The sequence below is a fragment of the Mycetomoellerius zeteki genome, unplaced genomic scaffold, assembly GCF_001594055.1.
Source record: "Mycetomoellerius zeteki isolate Tzet28-1 unplaced genomic scaffold, Tzet1.0 scaffold151, whole genome shotgun sequence".
In the NCBI taxonomy this organism is placed as follows: domain Eukaryota; kingdom Metazoa; phylum Arthropoda; class Insecta; order Hymenoptera; family Formicidae; genus Mycetomoellerius; species Mycetomoellerius zeteki.
In genome coordinates, this window is record NW_017256458.1 from 1,069,746 (window position 1) to 1,088,406 (window position 18,661).

The 18,661-nt window shown below is 37.3% G+C and overlaps 1 protein-coding gene across 1 annotated transcript in view; it reads right to left on the reverse strand.

The window, feature by feature from the left end:
• Positions 1 to 5,593: 5,593 nt before the first annotated feature.
• Positions 5,594 to 18,661, reverse strand: part of pxb (putative Hedgehog signaling attenuator pxb) — a 111,599-nt gene continuing 98,531 nt past the window's right edge. Inside the window, exons 5-7 of the mRNA XM_018444651.1 lie at positions 12,878 to 12,989; positions 7,539 to 7,895; positions 5,594 to 6,257 (exon numbers count right to left, since the gene is read on the reverse strand). Coding sequence (XP_018300153.1) covers positions 5,617 to 6,257; positions 7,539 to 7,895; positions 12,878 to 12,989 — 1,110 coding nt within the window. The 3' untranslated portion in view covers positions 5,594 to 5,616. The remainder of the gene's footprint in view (positions 6,258 to 7,538; positions 7,896 to 12,877; positions 12,990 to 18,661) is intronic.

Here is an 18,661-nt window from a genome sequence, read left to right on the forward strand (position 1 = left end):
CGAATCGTATACGCGTTTCGAAAGGTAAGGAAACGTTCTCTATTTCTAACTTTCGTTCGTGCATTCTCTTCTTTATTTCTCTCTTTTCTCCCGTCTCTTTCTTCTTTTCCCGTCATCCTTCCTTTCTCTTTCTCTTTCTCGCCCTCTCTCTTTTTCTCACTCACGTTTTGGAGCTAGAGCTCGCTATTCTCGCGCATAGTACGCAATAACAATAAAATATCGTAACGAAAGACGACGAATTTTACAAATCAAACGCTTCGACGCATACGCTAAACGATTCATGCTTGATACCTCCTCTCCTTCTGCAATTAGGTGCAAATTTATATACAAGATCCTGATATTTATAATTCAATATAAAGCGCACGTTATATATTGGTTGAGTCTAATTTTGTATAGATAAGAAAATTAATTTTTAACTGATCTTTGAAAATGAATTTTACACTTTAGAAAATTTAATTCAAAATATTTGCAAGTGTTCGACAAGTGTGCGAATCAAATGTTAGATTAAAAGCAGTTTATGAATGCATTCTCTTCACATCCTTGTTATCCTATTATCGACATATATTTGTGTACATTCGGATCACGCATGGTTCATTTTGCACTTCGCTCACTCGCCCACTACATTCGATATGCAACGATTAATCGTGATCCTCATAACGAAGATCCCGCGCTCGATCGGGGTTTTCAAGTTTCCCCATTAAAAATAAGAACAAGAATAACTTAGATTTCCGTTGTTACGTATTATACAAGCTATGCATAAAAGAAGCTAAAACAACAACGCAAAACATTCAATTAACATGGACGAAAAAAGAAACAAAAGCTCGATCCGCCTTTCGTTTTCTTTTTCCTACACATTTCTATCGATCTTTCTCGATCTTCAAATCGCCTGACATTTTCGCATCGTGTGCGTACTTTGATTGTATGCAGTGTTTTCTTTTTGATCGTGCGTGACTGTCGTCGTAATAAGTACACACTGTACACCTTCATTCTCCCGCTTTCGCTCTCGAGCTCTAGTCAGTCATGCTCTCGCAATTTAATATTATTTTATTCGGCTCGAATATACACTTCCTGAGGAACGATGAGAGCTGCCTTAGTCTAATTTAAGAAATCGAGCTAATTAGTTAATCAGAAATTTCGCTCGTGATTCGGATGCGAGCTTTTCTTCGAAGTGCTCCGAAGAGCGCTACAACATAATTTGCGAAGTCGCTCCGTTACGATTCGTTAACTCATTAATAAATGAAATAATTAAATAATACTGGTGAGCTGCTCGTAGTTTATCGCAAGAAAGTCAAAGATCGTGTCGGAGAAAGAAATAACTTTCCCTTGCTTCAAATTAAATCAGTATAGAATTATTCAATTATTTCGCACTTTCCTAACTAATTTAGCTTATTTGCTGAAATCTTTTGTAATTTGTGAAGTCCGAAAGGCGCAAGAAAATAATCAACGATAAATTGATGAATCACTTTAATTGTGCTGATGAAAGTGAGGAAACGCGGTGCACATTCAACTTACTCAAGAAATAACGATAATAAAAATAAAGGACTGAAAAGGATATTTCGATTATTCGAATTATTATTGCTGGTGCTATACTGTATCATCTAGAATCTAGAATAATTTAAGGTCGAGAGCACGACTTTCGGGAGCGTCAGATTGGCATAACATTAACGGTAGCGTTGCGCGATCAACCAATTCCCTCGAGTATAATGTAAACTCGCGCATATCGATTTTTCCATATAAAAACACAATAATTGTTGCGCCGCGTGATTTTCGATTTGCGCGAGTTATCATTAAACGGCATATCGTTTCGATACTCGTAGGGCCGATTTTAACGTGAAAATATTTTAATATAGAAAATGTAAAATTGTCAATAACGCACTTTATACAAAATTTTTTAACAGCCAGGCTTCAAATATTCATTCCCCTAAATTAATATCAATGAAAGTATTGGAGAGTTCAAGCTATCGTAAATGTGTTTTAACGAATCGAGTGACCTGGTGAAACAATAATTGCTTCAGTCGCAATATTCTCATTGGCTCGTGTTTCAAAAGTATTAATATTTTTATCGATTATCCTATATTTAAGATCGTATTAAGTACAGTCTTAAGATGTTATAAGCCAATCATAAAATCATATTAGCACCTTAAGATATTACTTAAGACAGTCTTAAAATACGTGCAAACTACAAATACCAGTCACAAAGTTAAAACGTGTTCGATGAACGAAAAGCTAAGTTTACATTTTCAATCATAAAATCATCATTTCAAGAGTCTTAATGTTAATTCTTGAACCGGCTCCATTGCTGTCGATCGCGCAAACCACCGTAATCTCGCCGGCTCATACATATAAAATTATATTTACAACAGAGCGATTATTTCTTTGTGTTGAGGTATTCGCGTCTAGGCGCGTCTAAAAAGAGAGCGTGCACTATTTCGAGAAGCGAGAGGGAGGCTTTAGAAAATTCTAAGGGCCTCCTTTTGGCACCTATTTCCTGCGATTCGTCCCTCTCGCTCCGAAAAGGAAAGATACAATGAATTTTCCTCCTTTTCCTATCTTCGTCGCCATGGTTGCGACGTGCGCCTGCCATTACAAATAATTTAAAAATTATATTCGTATTTATAATCTCTTCTCTCGCGCCTCTCTCCCTCTATACATAGCTTCTTTTATATATATATTAAATTTCAATCTTTTTTTCTCGTTCTTGTACGCGCACGGGAAAAGATTTCGGTAACGTTATGGTACAGCTATACTACACACGGGTGGAGAGCACTTCCTCCCGGTTCTCTATGTACACTGCTCGTCGATTACCGTTTACTTTCTTACACATGCGGTATGTATATAAGGGATAGCGGTATTTTTACGGTGTACTAACGTGCGCCTGTACATCCTAGTACGAACACTTTCCCTCTCACTCTCGCGTCCCGCTTTCGCTTTGGTCTATTAACTATTTCGCAGTGTACCAAAAGCTTGAACTGTCTTGCACCTCCGGTGGTGTCACTTCGTTCCGACGTAAAAAAAAAGAAATATATCAATATTTCTACATCACAATATTTTTCAATTTGTCTAACGCGTATGTTTTGTGACTAGCTTTATTCACTGCAATTCTTGAAAGGCGTTTCGTTCTTTGGGTAAAGTTACAATGACATAATCCGAAATGATTTTGTATTCATTAATAATTTAACGGGACGAAGTAACATCCTGAGGAATAAATCAACGTTGGTTTGTCACAATCTGCGAACTCGCGAGTCGTCCACGTGCGACTACCGATCAAGGATTGTTTATAAAAGCGCTCGATATAATAACGGACCCGATCGCGATAATAATGTACTTAATAATGCACGTGGGTAATTTGGGCCATTCGCGGAGTCGCCTCGTTGAGTCTTTGTGCACAATAAAGCTAGCATACGCCAAAATGGCGATTTGGAATAGAGCAGGAGTTACAAGCATGCCGCAATTGCGACTCATGAATTTCCTAACACGCGGCCACTGTTAACATTATTGATAACAGCGAGACTTCATTAGTGTGATCACAATGCCTCGCCTTTGGCTTTTATTTTCGGAGAACGCCATTCGCAATCGAGATAGCGCTATTGCCGGATTGGGAAAGAAGATTTTTGCAGTCATCAGGAACCTTCGATTTCAGAAGGAACGATATGAAAAGTACCACGAACGAAAATTCGCGGCTTCATTGGAAAGCTTTTTCAGAGCAAGAAAAGGTAGATTTTCTCCTCGGAAATAAAATTTCTCGTACTCCCTCCTTCTTATCGAGCGACTTTTATAGTTTTACATTCCCGTGATGAAATTACAAAAATAAAAGGCTCGCGCGCGCGTCCAAAAATTTCCAGTCGTGGAAGCGCGAATGTATATGTATATGCATTTAGCGGCAGTGTAGCGATGATGTTAGTGATACGTGTGACATTTACGATTCCCGAAATCGTATTGTGCATACGTTGGAACTTAATTAAAACAACCCGCTTTATTTCGTGTATATTTTCGCATCACGCCGTGTAGAAACAAAAAATAGTAGAAAGAATTCATATTTGAAAATAAAATTGAATTTTTTATTTTATTTTACTTGGCTGAATAAATCACTAATAATACTTTGCTTCGATAGTTGTGAAATGTTTTATTATATCGAAATCGTGCAACACTTTTTGCAAATTTAAAAAGCTTAGGAATGTATTTGTTGTAATCTGAAATATATTGCTTATATTACTTTATATTATATAACAATTCATCACATAAACAATATTTTGTACAAACAATATTTTGTACAACATCGTACAAATAAGTTGTTTCTATCTTATTTAAATAATTTTCTAATTTTTTGAGAATGATAAAGAACAGCTTTTGTCATAATTTAACTGGCTATTAAATTTCAACATATATTGTTCTGTTTTTTCTGTTTATAAATGATTTGAGGATTCAAGCGTTAATTTACTGTGCATTTATTATTACAAGACTATCATCATTTCAAGACTATCATTAGCGTGCATGAGTGTCGCGTTGACGAGGCTCCCTAAAGCGTCGTTGGTACGAAAAGTGATTATTATCGGACTAGATAACCGCATGATACTATCTAACATTCCCTACCATATATGTGCGATCGGATCCATTTCTCCAAGGGCGAGACAAAAATTATACGTCATATCAAAGTTTGTACGAAACTTGCTGGTCGGCTTGAACACGTCCGACCGTTTAGGATAGGATTGGCAGTGGATCGGTTAATCTGAAGGGAAAAAACGCCCGTAATCGAGACCCGCTTATTTCATAATTTGCGCCATTCATTTTAAATAACCTCGTTATTTGGTCTAGAAACATCGCATTCTTGATGTCTTAGATTTCGGATTAGCGATTCTCGATGTCATTTTAAGACTATCAAATTTCATTTTATAATAGGCCGATTTGCAAATTTTTATTTCGGCGGGTTTCGACTTTAAACATTTCACATGTTTGTCAATCTACAAAACTGTAAATTGTTTGAAAGAACGATGGGACTGATCGTCTAGATGATTTTAACAACGTTTCTTCATAACTTTTCGCGATTGGTAGTCGCACGATTTGCAGGCGACAGTATCACGACGAGAACGAAGTCGGCTTCGTTAACGCTCTTTCTCTACGTATATAAATTACAAAGGATTGGACTAAAAAGGTAAAAGTAATCGTTAGCGTCCTTTGGTACCAGCCTGAGTCTCATTGGATTACAAATAAATTTGTTAGACAGTCTTGCGTGTCAACTACATGTATAAATCACTAAGAGATCACTATGTTTCTCTCGTCAAGTCCGAATTGTCACTTGCTCGCGGGTCTTCTCGTCGCTTCGACGATCAAGCCGCTCAACACGATCGTCGCAACTTGATACGCCAAAGTGATAAGAATACCTTTATTGACTCTTAACTGTGGACATCGAAGTATCAAAATACAGCAGTTCAGCACAGCTGAATCAGCGTCAGCCGCTTTCTCCGTTAACGAACACGCATGATGGGTGTCATCATTCTATCGCGACAATAATATGACGGAAACGAGGTCTCATCCTATCTCTCTGTCTCTCTCTCTCTCTCCTCTTAGTGAGAGCTCATCTTTAAGAGAATCCTCAAAGACGTCGCGATCGGTCCTCCATTAGGACACGATGTAGTCCGCAGAATGATGCGAGTGATGGGAATTTCGTTGCTTATCCCTGCGATGATTCGTCCGGGAATTGCTACCGCGAGTGCCGCTAGTGCCAGTGGTACCAGTGGTACCGGACGTGTGATGACTGTAACCACTGTCGCTACCGAAACTGCTGTCAGGTTGGCCCTGATACAATCGACCGGCATTGGTTACTTGATCGCACGCCGAGTCCCGAGTTGAGTTCGTGTAATACACTGGTTGGCTGTACTTATCATCGCCGAACAACCGATCGGTTGGCTGCGAGTACGTGTCTGAATACTCGCCGCCCACCTGGGTGTAGAGCGGCGTCGTAACATCGGGCTGGCCTTGCAGACCATAGTAGTCGCCGCTGTATTGTTGCTGCGACGACAGGTACTTGTACTTGTCGTTGCCGGATTTGCCGTTGCGCGAACGCTCCTTGTTGTTCCTGTTCTGGGTGGAGTAACGATGCAGGGGGCCCAGCACCGGCACGCTCTCGTAGGGGTTCTCCTCGAGCCGCGGAGCCTGTGCAGCCGGCAAGGGTGGCACGAAGTACGGTAACCTGTGCGCCACCGACGGGACGGACTGCTGACGCTGGGTGTTGCCGTTACCTGTTCGCGTACCGGCCACGCCTGAAACCGGAGACTCGAATCAGTAGGAACTCGAAGATGCGTATATATCTAGATTGCTATAACAAAGTTGAAAAGTTAATGCAGAGTTGAGAAATCGAGGTAGGAAATCAAAATTGAGATAGAAACTGAAGATAGAAAAACGAGAATAACAGAGATTACTTCGATATAAAAGAGTGCATTACATTCGAAAAGTTTTGATTCAAGTTTATCAAATTTGACTCGATTTCATTAAGAAGTAAGTAAAGAGAAGAATCTATACATAGATATATTGCGACAGGTTTCAAGGAATCCAGAATCTAAAAACGTTATATTGTTCGATTGCGTAAAGGAGCTACGCACTCTAAGTAAACATTAAAATAGCAAACAGTTCTTCGAAGAGCAGGTAGAAAAACGTTGCCGGAGAGTCCAAGAAATAAGGAAAAAGAGAAGCACCAACGAGTCAAGAGGCCAATGTGTCGCCGGCCAATAACGTAAGAACAGTAAACAATTACGGAGCGGATAAGCAAACATCATTGTTAGTTTAGAGATATTGGTTTAGCGCGCACTACAACTACGAAAAACCTTTCGAGCAGAATTAATTTCTTCGAGAAATATCTTCATAGTCTATCTTTCTCTATCATCCTTTTTATATACGTTTATAAAACTATCTTTCCATTTTTCTATCGTTGTTAGAGACTCTATAACAGTTTAACGAAAATGCGCCAAGAGTCACGTAATATTTATTGATTGGCTGAAATGAAAAATCATATTCTATCCTTGTTTTACGTATAATGAATGACAAAGATAGAATAACGCAATAGCGTTGACAACATTGCAAATGCAATTGTGTAAAAAGTGACTTCAATACATGTATGTGAATAGTTTCCCATATAAAAATAACATACTGTATATAAATATGGATTTATACATTTAACCGTCTATAGTGTTTTTTTTATATGGAAAAGTAAATTACACACGTATATTGACTTTTTACACACTTGAATTTGCAGTGATGTTATACAAATATGTTTATACTACAATATCTTTATCATTCATTAAACATAAAACAAGTAGAATAAAATTTTCACTCCTAGCTAATCACCGAATATCATGATCATGGGATTCTTCTTTATGGGTGCGTTCAGAGAGACACTATTAGCGCTATTTATTGTCATTCTATCCTTATTTTACATTTAATGAACGATGAAGATAGAATAATATGAATGGTGCTAATAGCGTCTTCCCGAGTGCACCCTATAGAGTCTCTAACCGTTACAAGTTACAATTCAGTAGATGACTTACCTGCGACGCTAGGATAGAGTTGAAGCAACGCGTCCAGCAGCATGCCCTCGTGGAATTCGCCCATGTCGTGGTTCTTGTCTCGTCTGCGTCGGTCGAGGCTTCTGGGGCTGCGACCGCGTCGTTCACGCGGTAGCCTGCCACCGGCCGGGCACGTACCCCAGGTAGGGCCGCTGCTCGAAGTGAGCATCCTCGCTTCCGATGGCTCACCCACCGACAGCTCGTCCTCGGCGAATTCATCCTCGCTCACTGCTTTGGACGCGCTGGACGTACGGTGATGGTGACGGTGATGATGGTGATGATGATGCAGACGATTGCGAGCATTCAACTCACTCTCCTCGTCCGTCTCCGGATGGTCCCCTGCGGGATCGAAATTCGTTTAAGAGCTTAACATAACGGTGTGATGATGATTACGAGGATAAGAGCGGGATTTCACTCTTAGCGAGACGGAAAGTTGATTAATCGCGAATAAAGTCTGTCTGAGATAATCAGAGAAGGTTAATTGGACGCCAGAAAACGAGAGTATTCCTCTGCAAACGCGTGGTGGAAATTAATCAGATGGATAATTAGCTTCTGGGAAGGTAAATTATTTAGAAAGATATGTTTAAGAGAAGGCTACGAAATATAGATTTGTATTTATAGTCGCACTTCTGTTGAGAAACTCAAGTGAAACGAGTTCGAGATATGATGAATAGAATTAATGTATCTAAGGAACTCTGACGTCGTGGTCTTCGTGTAAGTTTTGTTTCTCAATTTTGTTCTCTGCGATTTAATAATTGTTTCTTGTAAAGATTTTGTGGTATTAATAGTTTTTAAATCGTATATCATTTGATTAATAATATCGTCACAACTCTGTTGTAATTACGTTCATCGATTCTATGTTATTGATTTTTGCAGCTCAAATAATTTATACTCAATTTTCTTATGCACCTATAAATATTATATGTACACTACGCTAATTATTTTGATATTAATCTGTTGATTCTAAATATAAATTTTAACTGTTATACACAATTTTATATTTAATCCTTTTTTAAAATAAAAATAGCTAATGAACTTCAAAACACTATCGATATTGCTCAGTGATATAATATTGCTATTGATCTGTAAATTTACGTACAAGAAAATAAGGCCACTTTTAAATAATGTACACAAGTTTTTCATACATTTTACACTTTTAACGACAAAATATTTATAATATCTAGCCCTTGATAAACACAAATAACTTAATTATTAACTTAAAAAGAAAGAAAAAATATAAGCGTATCAATCTTGAAATTATATAGAGTATGTAGTCTAATTATAATATATATATATATATGTGTGTGTTTGTGTCTCTTCATAATGTACTTAAATAAAATATATAATAACACAAAAAACTGCTAAAAATTGAAATCACTTATACGCTTTGTTATAACACTGACCACTTGGGAGGTCAAATTGACATATAACGGAATTTTTAAAAGCTTATCTTTACTTTGTCCTAGCTTTAACATAACAAATTAGACCTAATAATCATAATGAAAGTATAACTTAGCGCTCGCGTTGACCTCGTACATAAAATTTACTTATCAACAGCGTTCTAAAATTAAAATTACTTCGTTCTTAAAAGAGTTATTAAATTTTATTTTTCATTAAAATTGATCTTTGTTTCGATAATATTCATAATATGAATTTTTTATTCTGTACGAAGCATTATTAATTATCCAATAAAGAACGTCTCATAAAGTTCCATGCGGGCAGCAATCGCAATTCCATTCCACACTATACATCAATGAAGAAAATGGATTTGTTTCTTTGATTACGGAGCGAAGGATTTTATTTGGCTTACGGACAATCTGGACAATGAAGTTTCGGGACGAAATTGATTCAGGATAAGAAACGCATTTTAACAATTAAAGATTTCACCGTTGAATGTAAATAGAGTAACCCACGATCTATTTAGCTGATACTTCAAATTCAGCTTTGCGTTGATATTTCGCTTCGTCGATTCGGCAACACGAAACTCGCTTCGCTTCTCCATTAATTGCCTCGCGTTATTCCACCGAAATGTCGCGGTTGAGTCGCGATCAATACTAACGACACAACGGGGCGTGTATACGCACGTTAAAAAAAGGAGACATCGTATAAATAATCGCAGCGTAAAACGGATATTTCGAAACGGAACCGGAATACACTGCGGGATGCCGCGACGCGGCGGTGGCGGCTGAAATCGGTCGCCGCGAGAAATTGAACGAGCTCGTCCAATTAATTTTTATCTCATGGTAGGAGCGGAAGAGACGCGATCAGAGGGCTCGATCGAAAACGAGGCGGGATAAACGGGATGTACCGCGCCGAATTATTCTTCGACAGATTGAAGGTGTTATCGGACTGGCTCTACTTTCAACATTAAGTCCGCACTTCGCTGGCCATTAAACCACTTGAGATATCCTCCGTCGTCTCGGACGAGTGTCCTCTCGAAATATCCTCCGTTGCTATCAACGAGGATAGGAGGAAAACTTGTTAATCGTTCGACATCGATCGAGACGTATCTCGGATTTTCTGCAATTTCCATCGTCTCCGATTTCTCGCGATTGCAAAAATACGATATGTGCTAACCAATAATAACAGTTTGAATTGTTGTGTGACTAAATAAATCTAATCTTATACAATAATTTATATACTTTTAAAATATAAGTCTCAAAATGTGTGTATATCAATTTGATATAAAGTGTGTAATAAAATAATATTTTTATACTACATATATTATATAAAATAATTATAAATTATAAATAAGTTAGAGATTGAATGTTTTGGAAGATGTGAAAGAATATATATTTCGAAATTATTTTGACAATTATTAAAAGTATTTTTCGCAACTGGAAATTATCCTGTCAAGAAGAAGCAATTCATTTTGGCAGGGTTCAATTTGATCAGTTCCATGAATTTTGTAACGCGCGAGTTATCCTCCTCGTCGACGTGGATCCGTTGAATTCTCTGGCGTTTTTACAAGCCCGTAAGGGACAGGACCACCCTCTTCGAAATCGATGTTCTCTCTCGTTTCGAAACTGGAGAACGATGATGCGTACATAGCGTATATATGCGCGGGCCGTGGTTACGACTAATGCACGCGGTGCAGCATGTATATTCGATTACCAGGTCCTCGTCAAACGTCGAAAGCCTCATCACCATACTAATTAGCCGTCCAACTAATGGGAAGTATAAGTCAGAGGTCGTGTCATGCTTATCTCCCTTCGGTAAAATACACGATGGCGGAGAAGAGCGGAGGGGAAGAGAGAAAGAGAGACGAGAGAAAGAAAGGGAGGAGAAACGATTTCAAAGAAATTATGAGAGAAAAACAGACAAGAAGATGCAACGTAAAACTGCGTTTATCAGATTTTCGTTTGTTGAACAAATTCACACTTACATCTTTATGAGAGAGATATATTAGTATCGTGACTTATACGTTTTGTTGATCTTTATTTTTTTAAATTCGTTGATTCTAAAAAAAATATATGTATATTTTTAGATGTTTAGATATCTGCTGCCCTGTAAATTCTTAATAAATATTGAATCATGAATCTAAAAGTATGAAAATTACTTAGAAATCATATAGATTTGACCTTGCAGAGCATAGATCTCATATATGAATTTTGTGTTTTCATTCAGATCACAAAGATCTTCATCAACTTTCTCAATAATTTAAAAATTTATGTACTTTTGTGCTCTTATATACATATATTTCCATCCTATTTCTCATTTTTCACTCTAGAGATTTATCCTTTTTCAATTTTTTAGATTTCTATTCACGTAAATCCCATCTTTCTTTTTCGCACATTTTCAATCTCGCGAACTCATTGAACTCCGCAGACCGGAACTTCTGCGACACGCAGATTCTCGCTTCCAAAATCCTTCGTACCAACGTTCTTAAAAAGTTCCATCGACTCTTTTTTGCCTCATAAATCTCCCACGCCGCAGACTTTTCCGTAAATCGCGACGCACGCGAATCTACCGGATTATTCTGATAAATGCAGTCCCGCAGTTACCAGGAACAAATAAAAAAAAAAGGGGGAATACATAAGAGGAAGTCTCGCAAAGCGCGCGTTAGTCGATGGGATTTAACGCTAGTTTAACGCAGCCGCATGTTAATCGTGTATTAAGCCAACCGACAGACGGACACACCGTTTCGAAAACTCGTATACTCGTGCCGTACCTATGCGTTTCCCGCGGGCATGTTCGACCCCGAGGATACTCCCCAGCGTCTTCAGAGGCGAGTCTCATCTAAAAGGAGAGTGCGTGATTTGCGTTTGCATGGGAACGTTAGGGTTTCATCGAGAAAGCAACGGGATAGCTTGATGATCTCGTGAGATATTCGTTTATCGTTTAGTTGATTACAAAATTCGTATAAAAACGTGCTTAGTTAAGATAATTTATTAAAATTTATTAATAGTATTATTTATGTAATAATGTTTATTATATATAAATATTCTTTTTTAAAGTACACACTGAGAAAAAAGTTGCTATTTAAAAAAAATATTAGTTAAAATTCAATTAAATGCAACGGTCACGGACTGTCAAGCAAATATTTATTAATTCAAAGAAATAACCTATTTTAAATAATTATAAAATTTTGTTAACCTAAATATATAAATACTTGAACTAAATAATCACTATAAACTAAACGCATTTAATCAAGTTAACAACTTTTTTTCTCAGAGTACGAAAAGAATCGTTTTACTGAATCTAAAAATCTAAAAATAATTTTGTTGTAACTATTAAAATAATTATGTAGAACGTTCAAGCTGATTGCTAAAATATCAAATTTTTTTGCAGCATGCTCATCTCACTCTTGTTTCCTACATAATTATTTTGACGGTCTAAAAAATTATTTGCAGATATGTATCTAGTTAATCTATCTAAATTTGTAGATATTTCAACAAAATTGTTCTTTCTGCGTAACTTCAATAACTGGTTTTAGATTTTATCTTTATAAAGTTTTGACTGGTCAGTCGAAAAATAATAAGATTTATTTCTTTATTTAGGATTTCTATAGATAACCTTTTGCCAAGATTATCTTTTATCTATAGGAAAACAAAAGTATTATTTTATTATTTTTCAAGCGATGAAAACTCAATAAGATAAAATCTAAAACAACCTTGCGGTAAATTCGATTTCTCTCATGCGTTGAGTTCATCTTTTTAAAATCAAATCGTTTCACAAAAATTTTGACTTTTCCTTCTGCGCTGTCGTATTGTTACTCTCGGAATTTTCCGGCGAGATTTTTTCCATAAAAAAATTGCGACGCGTAAAAGGAGACGCCCGGACAAAGCCGGCCAAAATAAACATCGATTATCGGCACTTACCGTTGCTGAGCTCCTCGTAGACAGGATTATAAAGGTCCTGCGATGTGTAAGGATCAGGACCGGGGCTACTGCAGACGAACACCCCTCTTCCGCCGTCCTTGACGTCCAGCATCTGCGTCGTGATAACAAAAGTGTAAGTTAGAGAAAAAGAGTACGGACGACGTGACGAGGAAAATAATGTCGTAATATTTCTAAACGCTGCATTTTTTGTGTTATTTTGTGTTATTTGTGAATAATATCTTATGACTGTTACTTACATTTTTTATATAGTATAGTATACGTAAAGTATAACGGGTGACGCAAGTATTAGAAGCTTTGACCGTGAATAATTGAAGGAAAGTTACACTGTGATTAATTTCACCTTCAATACAATCTCAATTCTATCGCAATATAATAAATTGCACGCCGTTTGAGAATTAAGACCGCCGCCATTTTCTTCGTCGCTCCGCGGGGTTGAAAGGTAATTAGTCCCGAGTTGTGACTAAAATAGGTCAACTTGTTACAAACGAGCCGGAGTTCGCGTTTCCACGGTTGTTTTACGAGGCTCTTTAGGAACAGCGACTTGTTTACGACAACGTTGGAAAACAATTAGCGAATAAAGAAAAGGGATGCAAGGATGGGGTACAATAGAGGGGCAGGTGGAAGGAGAATAGCTAGAAGAAACTTGAGGGATGACTGGCACGGGTACCAGATGAGAACCTTAACACTCTTATCCGTGTTTTCCGGTCGACGATTAACTCGTTCCTCTACCTCTCCTTTCCTTTGGAATTCTCGCCCTTCGTCACCCGCGTTGGGATTCCAGCCTCGGAAACGCTGACTCGATCACCGGAAAAGCGAGGGTGTCGAAAGTTAATCCCTAAATTGACAAGCAGCTTATACATCACAGCAGGATAATAAGGAATGCCACGCAAAAGAGAGAGAAAGGGAAAGAAAAAGAGATAGAGACATTTATCTCGATAGCTAATCCCATTTCTACTGGCATTTTTGTTAACGAGTTAAATAAGAAGAATTTGATCAAATTTTGAATCTTTTGTAATAAAAAATATCTCTGATTCTTGCTAAATTGTTTTTACAATCATTGATGCGTTAGATTCTTCATTATCTATCCCGAAAAGATTACGCCAGATCGAAGAGTTTCCTTTCGGAATATCTTTGTCGCAGAACGAGGATTAATCGAAACACCTAATGAGCCAGCAGGGAGAAGCGTAACAGACACACGACATAATCGCAAATTCGATTTAATCCCTTTGCCTCATCCTTGTAATGGCTCGTGTGTCGTCGTAACCCTGCCGCAAACGGTTTCCGGTCTCCGTAGCGACGGGATCCATGTCCTGTGTTGGTTTCCGAGTTGAAAATCTGCCACCAGCTGCTCTCCAGTTTGGTCGAGGTGTCGTGTTAACGGGTGTAAATGACGCACTGTGATCCCCAATCTATCTCGCTATCACTCTCACTCGTCCGGGGGCTCATAATGTCCTGTGATCTCATCGGGTACTATACGCATGGCAATTGAAACCGGCAGTTGAAACGGTCTAATTTCGAAGAGCTCAATTTCCCGTACGGTACATATCGAATACATCTCTCGGTGAAAATCGGACATTATTTCAATTCTATCCTAACTTTCTTAACTGCCAATTTTTAGCGCAATAACTGAAATTTTACTCTCAAATTTTACTCTCATTTTTATTGAAATTTCAGTTTTTATTAAATAAAGGCTTTAACATTTGAATTAAAAACTATTTGATAATGTAATAAAAGAACTTGGATTGGACAAAAACCTAAATTGCAAATGGAGGGAATAAAAATACGATTGCAGACGGAAGATTATCAGACTCAGTTTGAAAAATGCTCTGAAAAGATTGCATTTAGAAAGGAAAAATAACAATATCGAGAATAGATTAATTGAAACGATTAAAAGATTTCCACGGGTATCCCACGCGCGACTTATATTCATTTCGATATATCTCCTTGACACGTCCGAGTTAAATTTTTCCTCGATAATCTCGATATTCTTATCTACAGGAAACCACCCACGTGGACCCACGTTTTCCGCCAGATCTCCTCGCGAACATTAATTTATAATGTTGCCTCTTTTACGAGAATACTTTTTCCTTCGAACGAATCGTAATGTAGTCTCGCGTAAAATGGGACAATCGCGACGCATGACGTAAATTCTACCCCGTACGGGGGTTGAAATATCGCTGATAGCGAGTGGGAGTATCAGGTTCATGCGAGGGTGGTGCGCGCGGTTTACGTTTCTATCTAAAATTATATCTCCCGAATTGTGCGAGTCGCGTTTCCTGTCGCCTGCTCCTCGGCCGGATGGACAAATGGATCCGATCGGATGTGTTGGTACATATACATACGTGTCTATTTTCCATATTTCTCACGAGATCTGTCGCGAGCCGCGACGATGATATGACGAACGCGTGAAAGATCCTTCTGTATACTAAAAGCGTTGATATATAGTAGCGTGGGCCGAAAGGTCGAACGTCGTCGTCGATTTTACAAAACATCGGAAAAATAATGGATAAATGCATTCTGTCGAGTTGCATCCAGTCTACGAGGCCAATCGATTGCATAGTTTCATTGTGTACAAAAATATCACGAAACACGGTTTTATGTGGATATTACGTGGTATAACCCGAATAAAATACTATTTTGCGCATGCTATCGGTTAGCGTATTATGCTGCAACAATCGTGGGATGCGAAAACATATTGAAATATCCTCAATTTACCAATATGTTGAATCAGATTCGTATTTTGTTGTGTATTTACATGTGTGTTTATATACATATATTTCTTGTTTGCCACTACTAAAGAGTATATCGAGATTAAAGTTAGAAGAGTTTTCGTATATAATCCAAATAAAATTTAAATCCAAATATAAATTCAATATTTTTCTGAGATGTAATAAAAAACATTATTATCTAATTTTGCAGGGAAATTTAAACTATCTCAATTTAATTTCTGATATTTTGGAAAGGCTTGCGATTTTTTAACGATTTGTAACTCTTGAGTAGAAGTATCTGTAGTCCGGTCTTCTGTCTGTGGACGCAATCGAGTGTTCGTAAGACTCGAACGCTGCTCTTGCGAGTGAACAAATTGCCAGAATCGAGTTAGCTGCTCGGTGGTCCGCGTGGGGACGATTAAGGCAAAGGAAACCGACACGTTTTTTATATGCCCTGCCATTGAATTCCTCAAGGCAGTGCTGTCGTTCACTGGAAGAAAAGGATCCCTCGTTTCCACTGGTAAGTGCCGGTGATCTTGAAAGAGCATATAGGGTTCATTATCGTGTTTAATTTGTGGAAACTGTCAACCGGGCGTCTACGATTTTTTAAGCGCTTATTCACTTTTCCGTTCTTTAATCCATATATTTAGTACCGAATATAAAAATTTATCCAGTTTTATTGATCATAAATTTGTCGATATTTATCTGCCTGTGAAAGGAAATATGTAGTATACCAAAGCAAATCGCGGAATTATACAAGTATGATGTATTATATAATTTTATGATAATAAGTTGAACTAGACGCTATGAATAAATCAAATAAATAAAAAAACGATCGAAGTTAGATTGATGTCTAAATAATATTCGTATATATGAATTTTTAAGGATGTATATATCATTTCTCTTTCTCTCTCTCTCTCTCTCTCTCTCTCTCTCTCTCAATCATTATTATACTTAAAACATTATAAAAAATATAAAAATTTCATTCTATTATTACGTCTGAATATCTGTAAAATTTGAGCAGAGTTTTCTGATTGATTCATTTAATTTTTTTGTTTATCTCAATTTTTATGTGAAATTGCAGTATTTATTTGCAAATTTAATGAGTAGCATTACAAATTAAATCAAACTGTTTATATATACTAACAAAATTTTAATAAATATTCGTGCAAAAGTTTATTTGGATCCATTTACTCGTTTAAAAGTCATTTGCCTGCAGCAAAATATAGTCATTTCACTGCGTAAAGTTATTATAAGCTAAATTATATATTGTTTTTTGAAGTTGATTTCAATTGAGTGTATTTATGATGACAAAAATCTTTTGGCCGATATTGTACAGGCAAAACATCTTTAAAAACATTTTCCAGTTCTTCAAACAACGTGCCGAAGTGGAAAATGTTTTTAAAAATTCACATATAAATATTATTAAACACTAAACTAGTTGTATTTAATGCTTTTTATTCTAAAATACAAAAATATAATTGCTTTTTTAGCATTGTCTTTATTTGTGAATGCGTTAATATCTATTTCTTTTTTTGGCATCCATAAAATATTATTTAGCATATTTGAACTAAATTACTGTAGTATTTTTCATATATAGAGCTGAAATATGATTTTCACAATTTTTACTTTGTTCCATTGACAAGATAATTTTTACTTAAATGTCCTCTCACGAGAAATAGAGTCGGCTCTTTCGAAAGTCGAGTTACGAGTTCGCCAAGTCGCGTGTCCAACCTTCGACCTCTTGGAATTGAGTTAGGCACCATTAGCGCGAGCTCGAGATAGAATGAAGGCGGAACCAGGTTTCCTGAATCAAACTTCCGCTCATAGCTCATCTAAACGGTGCAAAATGGCAAGAAGACTTCTTCTCTACGCGAGTAATCAAATTTTTTAAGATAGAACTAATAAACGAGGTCGGAATTGTCGTAAAACGTGTCATACTCGGTCATATTAACCTTTTAATGTGTAAAACTTCTTCATCATTTATTTTTCACAATCTTTTTAAACTTATGGTTACGCCTCAACTTCTGTTTTAATATTAAATTTCTTATTTCCTGCAATTTCATTTTGGGATAGTTTGCAGGGGATAAAATAATTTCGCATTTACCGGGAACAGAAGGCCTCAGTTCTCGTAAAGGCACTGCCGCATTTTTAGACGAGTTATTAGAGTTGGCAGAGTTCCACACGTTCGGAGAATTTTCAATCTTCCGGCTAAGAATTCGATATTCGGCCAGTTTCATTGGCGTGCGCGAACCTGATTATCCTAATGATTTTACGGTACCCGATGCGAGTTTTACTTGGCCGAAGAAGCGGAACGTGTAAAAATGCGACCGACTTATCCTCTTCCTTCTTCCTCGTCTCTCTCGTTTTCTTCTTTCGCCAGTATTAAAATTCTATGTCTGTTATACGTCCCCCATAATGGCTGGGCTGGTGCTCGCGGGGGCCTTTGAAAAGTTGATCGCTTTAATGATCCCACAGCCCCCTCAGGCGGTCGGCACCTCGCCTCGCTAAACTTAGATCTCTTGGACGTCGGCGACAGTGCATACTTAAAGTGCCTTAGCCGACATAAAAGGGAGACGAGGAGTCGCTTCGTCTTTCCATCTAACTGCAAAAGTTCGCGACATAAATAATCAGGAACTTTTCCTGAATTAATTTCAATCGATCGGAAAATTCGGGACTTCACCAGGTGAAGTTTCGTTGGAAACGAGTTTACAGATATTTAGAATTAATAACACATTAAAGCGGTAAAAAATTGGATACGAGAAACATTCACAATAATTAAAAAATATTCATTTTTTATATTTGTGCTATTTTTCCATTAAATTATTTCTTTTTATCAAATTGTAACGAGATAGACAACGTTCCTCTCGAACATCTAAGTGAATAACCTCATCTGCATCCTAATCCCATACCTAATGCTTCTTGACATATCATTTCAAGTATACAGTGTCTATAAACTCAAGCGGAGCAATCACTGACTCTGACGTCCTACATACCACGCATAATATTGAGCTCACTGGTATGTGCATACCCGCACGTATAGATATTATACTGT